At 44.3% G+C, this 12,372-nt stretch overlaps 1 protein-coding gene across 1 annotated transcript in view; it reads left to right on the top strand.

The window, feature by feature from the left end:
• Nucleotides 1-12,372, top strand: part of SPATA22 (spermatogenesis associated 22) — a 1,591,573-nt gene that overhangs the window by 427,859 nt on the left and 1,151,342 nt on the right. Inside the window, exon 4 of the mRNA XM_044054327.1 lies at nucleotides 10,423-10,582. Within this exon, the coding sequence (XP_043910262.1) occupies nucleotides 10,423-10,582 (160 nt within the window). The remainder of the gene's footprint in view (nucleotides 1-10,422; nucleotides 10,583-12,372) is intronic.

Genomic DNA, 12,372 nt, shown 5'->3' with positions numbered 1-12,372 from the left:
AAGGCAGATCATGTCTCCTAAACCTGATAGACTTCTTTGAAGCGATCACCAAAGCCATAGATGAGGGTAAGGTGGTTCACACAGACTATCTAGATCTCACCAAGGCTTTCAACACCATCCACCACTCTTTAATTATAGATAAACTCACTAAACTAGGTATAACTTCCTATGTCACAAGATGGGTTGCCAACTGGATCACTGACAGAGCCCACACTGTGAAAGTAGCAGACTCTAAATCCAACTTCAGACCAGTGACAAGTGGAGTACCACAGGGTTCAGTCCTAGATGCTCTCCTATTTGGAATCTACTTCTCTGAAGTACAGGCTAACACAGAAGGTCTTTGACTAACAAAGTTCACAGATGACTGCAAACTAGGAGCCATAATCAAAACTCCTAACGATGTTGGCATCCTACAAAAGGGCCTCACTGAAACAGATGCCTGGTGTCAAAGCCATGGCCTCAAGCTCAATGCCAAAAAGTGCATTGTCATCCCTTTTGGTAAAAACTCTGTACCCATGAACTACCATATAGGTGGTAGTCTACTTAACACTGAAAGTGTGATAAGAGACCTTGGGACACAGGTGGACAGTAGTCTCTCCTTTGATAATCACATCACCACAGTAGTCAGTTAATCCCTCTACTTGGCACACCTCATCACAAAAGGTTTCTCATCCAAGAAAAAAGAGATCATTGCTCCCCTCTACTCATTACTCATTAGACCCATTATAGAGTACAACGCCCCTTTTGGTATGTACCTCACAAGACATCTACAACAACTGGAAAGGCCACAGAAATACCTCACAAAGAGGATTACCAGCCTCAAACAGATACCTTACACAGACTGTCTAAAAAAACTCTAGCTTTACTCTGTCGCATATCGCCTACTCAGAGGCGATCTCTGTCAAACATGCAAAGCTATGTCAAACCCAGAGCTGTTGGACATGCTCCACTTAAAGAAATCCCAATGCCTCTGAGCTACATGCTCTAGGGACCTAAACCTTGTCACCACAATAAACAGAACATGCTGGAGGGATAGATTCCTGTCCCATAGACTTCCCATACTCTGGAACAAACTACCTATCTATATCAAACAAAGCTCCTCATTAGCACTCTTCAAGAAAAATCTTGATGGTTGGATGGGAGATAGGAAATTCACCCCAGGGATCACTTCTGCAGCTCTGCTTGAGAGGGGCACAGGAAAATCATTTTCTTGGGTGGCAAAAGCCAGGGTACCATTTGGCTAGGCTTATATAGGCCCTAGTGTCAATAGCCTAGTACCTACCTATGAACCTATGAACCTTCGATCCTGGAGGATCGGGCGGATATATATACTCATGTACATATATGTTCATATGTTCCATATGTTGTGGATGTGAAATTTGGAGTTTCTGAGTTCCTCATTCCTTCATTTAGTTCTGTAATGCCTTTTTTATATAGGTGTGGATATGTTGTTAGAAACAAGGTAAAGAGGCTTTAGCATGCAAACAAGATCTGGTATTCTTCCCATTGCATCATGGGATAGGGGATACCTTCGAGCCAGTAAAAGCCCTTGAGCTTTTGTAGTAGGTCGAGTCAGAACCAATGCTCGGTTCCAAATCCAACCAGCAAGAATACAGGTGAGATGGACAACAAACATGGAACGTTCTGATGAGTACATAACTTCTCATTAATCAGTCACTACAATTACCAGTCTTTTTCCCTAATTTTACTAACAAAGGGTAATATGCCCTTCATTTACTAGATGTGTACAGACAACTATGTTTCTGTCTTCACAGAACTAGGGAATTTATAAAATCAGATCAGTTATTTGTAGCATTCTCTTCCCTCTGTATGAGTAATCCAATTGCTAAGGTTACTTTAGCTAAATGGCTTAGAGACTGCATCACGTCCATCTATCATTCTCAAGGACTTCAACTTCCCAAACCAGTTCAAGCCCATTCAGCAAAAGCTGTGGCAACATCAGCAGTTTTTCATGCCAGAGCTTCTCTAGATGACATCTGTGCAGCAGCCACATCGTCTTCTCATCATACCTTTATTATTCATTGCAAATTAGATCAGGTCTCGAGGGATGAGCTCTATGGTGCTTAGGAACATTCTTCTGTGAGACCTTCCAAGGATTAAGTAGCTGGGGATTCTGTCCCACTGTCAAAGACTGGGTGAAGATTAACAGCATCAGATAAAGAAGTTATGTCTTACCATAATGTTCCATCTGTGTTGTTGATCTTCACCAATCCTTGAAATCCTCACCCACCTTCCCCCATCCTGAGACTCTTAGTAAATCGGATTAGCCCTAAGCTAGTTTCTCAATAAAGGCCTCATATATGGCCTCTTTCTCTATACTCTCTATAGTGAATCATATTTTGTTTTTGCTATGCACTATTTATTTGGCAAACTCAATCTAAGGTAATCTCTGTGAGGAGCATTATGGGTAGTGCCTGGCTTGAGAGTTTGGAGAGCGCGAGCTGGAAGATATGGCCGAGTCGTTTCCGAGGTTCGGAACCAAACCCCATTGTCAAGGATTGGTGAAGATCAACAACACAGATGGAACGTTATAGTAAGACATAACTTCTTTTTCTTTCTTATTATCTACCTCCCTGCGGCTAACCATTAGTTGCTAATTAGTTGCTACCAGCTCTGTTCTTCATTAACTGGGTCAACTGGGCTTGCCTTAGCCTCCTCCAAGTTCAATCTGACTCACGTCCAGGGTCATCGAAAATAATAATGCTGCCAGGTAGTGTGCCCTAACTCCCAGCATCCCAGAGCAGTCTTATGAGCTCCACAGTGGCTGCCATCTGGAGGTACATGAGCACTTCCACTCATGCACAACCTCCCAGTCAAGAGGAATACTGCCTGCAGTGAGGAGCTTTCAGGATCTTAATTCTGCTATTGCAGCAAACCTAGGATGGGAGAGACAGTGTCAGCTGCTTATTCCCATCCTCCTCCACTCAGTCTCTCCAGTGCCCATACAGCTAGTCCAGCATGGGTCATCTGGGGTGAAGCCAGAGCTTTATGCCTCAGAACAGACTGTCTGCTGTATTTCCTCTATATTCTAACCAAAGTGAACATCTTCGCTATTGTGTGGATTTACATGAACAGAATCAAGTGTTTTCATACAGATGACTATTTTTTTTGTTTCATTTGCTAAGTCCATGTTAGGTAGAAAAGTTTCTAGGATCACCCTTTCAATGTGGTTAGGTAGTTGCTTTGAATTTTGCCACATTAGCCACAGAAAATCCTTAGTTTAAACTCCAAGGGTGTATTCTGCTAGTTATATGGGTATTTCTACTGCCTTTCACTGTAATGTTACTATTGACAACACCTGTGTATTTGAAATGTGATCTTACTGCACTACCTTTGTGAAGCACTACAAACTGGACATTATCTCCAGAGCCAGGTCACTGCTTGGGGCTTCCATGTTTGTGGCATGTTCCAGTGATGTTGGCTTTCCAGGATTATTAGCTGCAACATCCGATGTGCTTCTTACAGAAGCTTGGCATCTTTTTATCTAATACAAAAGTTATATACTTATCATAATGATAAATCCATTAGAAAAAAAGGTTCTCCCTTCATCTCTTACCTGCAGTGTGCCTGGTCTTGAGATTCTCCTCCTCCTCTGTCCTCTTCTTCCTTCAGCTAAACTCCATAGCAAGACGAACTGGACAGTATAGCATGTGTGGTGTTTGATGGCAATATGGCATGGGATGGAGACCTGGCACCCTATAAATATCTGAGATGCTGAGCAGTTCTAGCACCAGTGGCATCGCATCATCTGGTTACAGAAGACAAACCTTTGTACATTATTACAATAAATACACAGCACTGGTAGACACTGGATATACTATGTCTTTAGATAAAGGTGACATGCTCAGCATTGGATAACATTATGAGGAGAAAAGTTCACAATTTAACATTTAGAAATAAGGTGTGATAGCAGGAAAGGATATCAGTCACCTATTTCATGGGATGCTTTATTTGTAGTAGTTTTTCAATGGAAAGAGTGGTAGATTCAAAGCATTTTCTAGATGGTTCTTCTGTTGAGCTTAACTTAGTAAAGTGGTTTTAAGAAGTTTTGGAACAAATGGATGTTAAGTTGTCAAACTCGCCTTCATTCTTGCTGGATGGGTTCAGAGCCGATCCTCGGCTCCGACTCGGCACTTGCTAAGCTCGAGAGCTAATTTTACCAGCTCGAGGCAATCCTATATCCCATGATGCAAGGCATGACTACCCAGATCTCGTTTGCCGCTTCGCGAAGAGGTCTTCTTTTACCAGCTCAGGTAGTGTTTTTGTGATTTAACTTTCTACAGTTAAAAATCTTCCCCTTTTTCTGTGTGGGTGAACTTCAGTATTAGAGTTAGTCTTTCTATAGCATCTCCTTAACCCTATACTCCCTCAGCCTCCCTTTCCTTAATTCCTGTCAGGGTGTTTGAGTGTTGTACTTAGTCCCCCCCCCCCCCTTCTTCTTAAGTTAACTGTGTGGGTGAACTTTGTGTGTGTGTGTTTGTGCACTGGGCATAATTATGTCCAAAGAATCGAAGGTCTCAGGCTTCAAGAAGTGTGACTCATGCTGTCAGAAGATGTCTCTGACAGACGGTCACACTTCTTGCGTGTACTGCCTGGGACCTCTACACCTGCAGGACTCCTGTGCCATTTGTCATTCTTTTAGCCACAGAGTCCTGCAGGAACGTAGGAATAAATTAATCCTACGAGGCTTATTGAAGCCGGAGAGCTCCCCGACCAAGACCGGGTCAGGGAAGCCCTCTAAGCCAACTAAGCCCCAGGCTTTGAGTTCGAAGCCTTCGGCTGTGGCTCCAACTCCTTCAGAGTCTAGGTCGGCTCCGGCCGGAGCTGATCTTTCTCTCTTAGAGGCGGTGGTATCGGTGCTGGCCGGCTCCGATACGCCTGCATCGAAGTCGATGTCGGCTCCGGCTGGAGCCGACATTTCCATGTCCCAGACTGGAGCCGATAAGTTATCGGCTCCGACTGGAACCGAGGGGTCTTCGGCTCCGATGGCTCCGACTAGGAAGAGATCTCGGTCTCCTTCCCTGGAGTCGATTCGCTCGGCTCCGAGATCTCTGCATTCAGAGCGGAGCCATCGGAGCCGATCTTCTAGGTCTTCCAGGCTCTCTGACCACGACTTGGAGAGAGTGGTAAGCAGATTGCTGAAATCACAGGCACTGGCCCAGATGCTCCATAGCCCATCTCAGCAGATGACCGCTATCACTCATCCCCCTGAATTTCCTCCTTCAACTCTCTTCCAGAGTTCGGAGCCGGAGCTTCTCGAAACCTTGACTGTTGGTGCATCGGAGCCGATGCCACCCCTTTCGGCTCCTTCGTCTTCGACTCCGATTTCCTCCATGATACCTTCCATGGAGGGATCTGGTCGTCATGACTCCCGCATCGGCTCCGAGTGGGCGAGTGGCATCGGACCCTCATCCGGCTCTGTTCTCCCTCTCGGAGCTTCGGCATTGGTGAGTTCGGCACCGACATCGGCCTAGGAGCCTTCTCTTTTCGCGGGGCCGGGAGTTCCTGTTTCTTCGGAGCGGGAGTTCTCTGGCCTCCCTAGAAGTGGAGCCTTTGAGGTGATGAGGAGTGTTCTAGCCCCTCAGCTGAGTCAACAGTTGGTTCCATTAGCTCTCCCCTCCTCGGTGCCTGCTGATATCTCTTCCCACTCTCTTGCCCCCGGACCCAGAGATCCATCGCCCCAGGTTTCCCCACTGGGAAGAACTTCCTCTTCCGAGGTTTCTCCTGATCCTTCGGGGGAACCCCCACGTAAGAGGACATGCAAGAGGAAGCACATAGACTCCCCTGAGTCTACAACATCTGTTAGTGACTTAGATGAGTCGGAGGGATCCCCAAGGTCCCCCTCTGAGGATGTCTCCTTTTCAGACATCTTGGAACTCCTTAAACAGAGGGGGAACTGGCCTTCCTTTAACCCCTCCGAGGATGAGTCAGTATACCTGGAGGCTTTTGGATCTCGACCTTCCACCTCCTGGGTGTCTCTGCCTTTCGACCCTCTCATGGAAGTGGTGGCTCGAAAGGCATGGGCGGCCCCGGATTCTGTGGAGCCAGTCCCTAGGAGGCCATCTAAATTTATCACGGCCCCGGTAGACAAGCAGTTTCTCACCAAGGGTGTCCCTGTTGATGCCATGGTGGTGGCAGCTGCCACCAAGAAGGAACTTGCCGATCCTTCTGTACCTGTCCATCCTCCTAACAAGGAGTCTAGGACCATGGATAGGTACGGTAAGCGGATTTTTTCCTCAGCGACCTTCACTATGCGCTCGCTGAATTATCTCTGTCACTTTACCCGGCTTCAGAGAGATATTCTCAAGGAACTAGGTGAGGTAGTACAGGATCCATCAGCTGCCGGGGCTCAAGAAAAAATTACCTCGCAGCTGGGAATCCTAAATTCCTTAACAAACTCCTCCATGCGACTCATTTCTTATGCGGCTGATGGAGCGAGTAGAGCCGCAGGCACAGGAGTGGCCCTTAGGCGTCAGTCCTGGATGCGGCTTTGCAACTTCGCAGATCCCTTTAAGGCGTCCTTCACAAATACTCCCTTCGACGGTTCGGCTTTGTTTGGACCTCAGGTGATGGAAACATTGACCAGATGCGAGCAGGATGGCAAGACTCTTTCTGCCGTAGGCGTCCGTTTCTTCACCCCTTCAAGACCTTATCCTAAAGGTCAGAAGGAAGGCAAGATGTGGTTCCGTAAATCTCAGGGAGTCACGCCGGACGCACGTGGTCAGTTTACCCCCAGAGGCAGAGGGGGTAATAACAATAGATGCCACCCTAGGGGCAGAGGGGGTCCGCAGAATCAGGGTAGCAGAGAGCCTCTCCCTGACAAACCCTTCCAGCATCCCTGAGGTGTTGCCCGACTGTCCACCCTTGGAGGCAGTCGGGGGAAGATTGTCGCTGTACCCAACAGCCTGGCTTTCCCTTTCTCAAGACATTTGGGTACAGTTGATCATATCCGAGGGTTACAAGATTCCCTTCAAAAACTATCCTGTTCCTCAGAAGGTATCCCTCCCAGACGTTGCACCCGGTCTAAGGGAGTTCTCAAAGCTGGAGGTATCACATCCAGCCAGTTCCAGCAGACCAAATAGGATCCGGGATCTACTCAAGATTCTTTTTGGTCCCCAAAAAAATGGAAGATTGGAGACCAATTCTAGACCTCAGCAGACTAAACAAGTTTGTCAAGAAGGCAAGATTCCGGATGGTCACGCTTCAGTCCATTTTACCCTTTTGGGCAAGGACAACTGGATGTGCTCGGTAGACCTTCAGGATGCGTACTATCACATAACAATTCACAGGCGCTCCAGAAGGTTTCTCCGCTTTTGGCTGGGGACCAGTCATTTTCAATTCAGAGCCCTGCCCTTTGGTCTCACTACAGCCCCCAGAGTGTTCACCAAATGCATGGCAGCGGTCACGGCTCACCTGAGATGTCAAGGATTCCAGGTGTTTCCGTATCTAGACGACTGGCTCCTCACGGCCACCACCAGGCATCAACTTCTCCAGGCCAGGGACTACACTCTTCATATGTGCAGCCAGTTAGGAATTTCCATAAACTTTGAAAAGTCCTCCTTGTTACCTTGCCAGTCTATTACCTTTATAGACGCAGAACTAGACACTGTTGGGATGTCAGCAAGACTCACAGATCAAAGACTTCTGGACATCCAAAAATATGTTCAGATCATCCTACTTAGCAAAAAGATCAGGGCCAGGTTTGTCCTGAAGGTGCTAGGACTTATGGCGGCTGCCATCATACTTCTTCCTTTGGCTCGCTTCCATATGCGGCTACTGCAATAGATGTTATTCACCCAGTGGTCCTTCCAGCAGCTTCCCATGTGCCACGAGATCATAGTGACACAATTTTGCAAGAGTCACCTGACCTGGTGGATTTCTTCCCCTCAAGTCCTCCAGGGCAGACCGTTTGTTCCCCCGGCCCCGGTTGCCACAGTCACATCGGATGCCTCCCTGATCAGGTGGGGGGGGGCATTATCAGGGCAGGATGGTCCATGGCACTTGGCAACCCTTCGAATACCATCTGCACATAAATGTCCTAGAGATGAGAGCAGTGCTTTTAACGTTGCAAGCCCTCAACGACTTTCTTCCTTTAGGAACTATTGCAGTTCAGACGGACAACATGTCCGTAGTATGGTACATCAACAAACAGGGCGGGACCAAGTCCTATCCACTGTGTCGAGAAGCTCTCAGACTTTGGCAGTGGGCAATCTCCTCTCATCGGTTTCTGATAGCAATGCACATCCCCGGGAAATCCAACTTCATTGCGGACAGATTGAGCAGAGCTATTCTCATGCCTCACGAGTGGTCTCTCAAACAATCAGTAGTGGAGGAGATTTTTCAGAAGTGGGGCTTCCCTTGCTGCAACCTTTTTGCTACACCCCAAAACAGCAAATGCCCAGACTTCTTCTTCCTCTTTCCACTCCCAGGCCAACCCCCCAGAGACGCTCTAACCCAGGTTTGGCCCCGGGAACTTCTTTATGCTTTTCCTCCATTCCCCTTGATACCTCAAGTCATTCAGAAAGCTACCGTTTTGAGAGCCAAGTTGATTCTCATTGCCCCTTACTGGCCTCAACAAATTTGGCTCCCATTCCTTCATCACCATCTATTGGTACAGCCTTGGTGTCTGGACCCAGTTCCAGATCTTTTGACCCACCAGTCGGGTCATCTGCACCAGGCCATTCACTCTCTCAACCTCACCGCTTGGTTGCTCCACTTCCTTCATTAGCCAGGCTTCCTATGATTTCTAATCCTGTACGGGATATCATAGTAGCTTCTTTAAAGTCCTATACCAGAAAGATTTATGCTAGTAAGTGGCAGCATTTTTCCTTCTGGGCAAAGTCCAGGGACATAGACCCCTTTACTGCCCCAGTTCAGTCAGTTTTGGACTTCTTAGCTGAGAGTTTTCAGTCGGGTTCTTCTTCTTCGACAGTCAAAGTCCAGCTGGCAGGAATCTCAAATTTTCATGTTGGCTTAGTGGACCAGAACAAAATGTCTCACAAGCTTTGTAAAGCCTTTCTCAGGGGTATCTTTCTACTAAAGCCCCCAATTAAAGATCCCCCTCCGCAATGGGACCTGAATTTAGTGCTGACATCCCTAATTCTTCCCCCCTTCGAACCGGCTGTTACATGCTCTTTAAAATTTCTCTCTTGGAAGACAATTTTTCTGGTGGCTATTACTTCAGCTAGGAGAGTGTCTGAACTTCATGCTCTCTGTGTTCGACCTCCCTACTTGGTTTTCCACAAGGATAGAGTATCTCTAAGAACAAATCCATCCTTTTTGCCCAAGGTGGCTTCCCAGACGAATCTTAACCAATCTATTGATCTTCCAGTATTTTTCCCGAATTATTCAGACAGAGCGGAACAGAAACTGCATTATTTGGATGTTCATCGCCAGCTCAGATACTACTTGGATAGAACTAAACAATTCAGAAAATCTGATCAGCTTTTTCTTTCTTATGCAGAAAACAGAAAAGGTCTCCCGGTCTCCAAGGTGACCTTATCGAAATGGCTCTCTTCCACTATTTCCCATGTTTATCTCCTTAGGGGCAAAGAATTGCCCTCTAAACCTAAGGCACATTCTACTAGAGGCCTAGCCACATCTACAGCCTTTCAGGCTAGGCTACCTATTGACACCATTTGTGCAGCAGCCACTTGGGCCACGCCTCATACCTTTGTCTCACATTACAAATTGGACTTGGCCTCCAGAGACAGAGCTAGGTTTGGTTCCACAGTTCTCAAGAGTCTGTTCCATTGAGCCACCCAGGATAGAGGTGCTAAGGACGGTCCCATCCAGCAAGAATGAAGGCGAGTTTGACAACTTAACATTAAGAAGTTATGTACCTACCATAACGTTCCATGTTAGTTGTCTTCTCTCGCCTTCTTTCTTGCGACCCTCCCTCCTTTCCCCCTAGCCTGGACAGACCTTGAAGTTGTACTCTTCTCTGGGGACGAGTTTATTCTTCCTATGGACTCCAGTTGTGAGTGGTCACTAGTTTTACTAGTTCCCCTGTGTTGTGTTTACACATTTGGTTACTTTCTTCTCCTTCTGTTGGAAGAAGATAATGGGCATATTTCTATAGCTACCAAACGAGATCTGGGTAGTCACGCCTTGCATCATGGGATATAGGGTTACCTCGAGCTGGTAAAATTAGCTCTCGAGCTTGGCAAGTGCCGAGTCGGAGCCGAGGATCGGCTCCGAACCCATCCAGCAAGAAAGAAGGTGAGAGAAGACAACTAACATGGAACGTTATGGTAGGTACATAACTTCTTATTTTATTTAATTAAAGGGAGGACAGCTATTTATGAAACAGATTTGTATTCCAAGCATCTTAGTAGATCTTTCTTTACTTTTTTTTGACAAAGAAATGTAATATATTGTGATGGTTTTGTTGCATTAAAGGCACCACGGGATTTTCTCAAAACAAAGTAACAAGTGACTTCAGAGTTGAACAGAAGAGCACCATAAAGAATCAATCTGGATGCCCAAGTTCAAGTCTTAGTTCAAATGCCACAAGGAATAAAATGACACCATTGTCTTACCCAGGACATTTAAACAGTAGGTAGGTTAGCTGGCAACTTTACAGTAAGTAGCCATCTGAAATGTCATACTTCTGTGAAATTTTACAAACACATTTTCATATGATCATAAGGGCATTCAGGATGTGAAGGGCAGACCAACAGTGTCAGCTGAAAAATATTTCTTGAAAAATTTGTGTGTATTATTGCATGGATATTTGAAAATATATGTACTTGCCCTACCATCATATATTAAAGATAGTCAATATTTCGTGCAGAAAATTAATAAAAATGTTTGGAATGTGAATATGTATTGGTTATGTCTAGACGTCAAAAGTTTATATACCAACATTAAACATAAGGATGGAATAACAGCACTTTTCCATTATTTGGGAGACTCCCCCAGCCCATTTTATAATAGAACTTTTAGATTTTTGTCGTAAAAATATATTTTTTTATTAATGGAAATGTCTACCATCAGATACAGGGGATGGCAATGGGGGCAGCGTTTGCCCCAATGTATGCAAATATAATGATGGCCATATTTGAAGTAGAATATATATTTTTATCAGTCACAAATACTGCAGTATTTCAGATTCATTGATGATCTGACTTTTTTATGTGAAAGGAATAAGGAAGAAGCTCAACTGTTTGTAAAAGATTTACAGGTGAACAGTTTCAGCTTCAAATTTGATGGCATACAAATGGGAAAAGAAGTTACATTCCTGGACATAGATGTTAAGGGCTTAGAAACTACTATATATAGAACATTTGATCAGAATAATACATTTCTCTTTGGAACTAGTTGCCATCCGCAACATTTAATTTCAGTACTGCTCTATAATGAATTTTTAAGAATAAGTAGATTGTGTAGCTCTGATAGTGTATTTCAAAAGGAGCTTGTACTTGCAGAAAATATGTTTCTGGAAAGGGGGTATAAAGAAGGAATGATAAAAGTATCCAAGGAGAAAATACTAAGGGAGAGATATAAAAAGGTGGACATAAGTGCAAGAAGTGTGAGAAAAAGAGAGAGGAAAAATGAAGGCTTATATAATAATAATGATAGAAAGAGAAATAATGAGAAAGGTAGGAAGGTATATTTTGTAACTACATATAATATATTGTCTAGTGATATAATAAGAGAAATTAAAAATATTGGTCAATGCTAGTGAGAGATAAGGACTTAAAACATTTACTTCAAAAATATGTAGAAATTCAGCTGACATGGTGGTGCATAACCATTTTCTAGCACCAGATGTCACTATAGATATAAATCCTAGACTTAGTAATTTAGGTACAAAACCTTGTAAAAAATGTTCTGTTTGTAAACATGTTGAAAATACATTTCCGAAGATTAATAATATAAGGTTTACCCCTAGAGGACTGTTTATGTGTAATACGGAAGGGGGATTTTATGCTCTGAAATGTGGCTGCAATCTATATAATATAGGTGAGACAGGTAGAACCTTTGAAATTCGTCTACAAGAACATATCCGTGATATTAAAAATCAAAGGCTTGATAGCCCCTTAGGGTATCATTTTACTTCTGCACATAATTTAAGTCCAGAAAGCTTAAAGGGCTGTATTTTAGAAAAAATAGAAATGTCATTAGGTGAATGTGGGAATATTAAGGATAAATTGCTCAGTAAAGAAACTTTCTTTATTTTAAAGTATAACACCTTAGATCCTTTTGGATTGAACAAAGAATGTAATTGGAAATATGTGATTTGAATGAATTAATTGATTGAACAATTTATTTATTGTAATTTTTTTAAACTATTTAAGATGAGATGATGATGGTAAATTTTATACTAGTTGAAGGCTTTGAGCTGAA

Source organism: Protopterus annectens, chromosome 13.part0, assembly GCF_019279795.1.
Source record: "Protopterus annectens isolate FY-2018-M chromosome 13.part0, PAN1.0, whole genome shotgun sequence".
Taxonomy (NCBI): Eukaryota; Metazoa; Chordata; order Ceratodontiformes; family Protopteridae; genus Protopterus; species Protopterus annectens.
The sequence above is the reverse complement of the archived record's forward strand: the minus strand, read 5'-3'. Positions and strand labels throughout refer to the sequence as shown.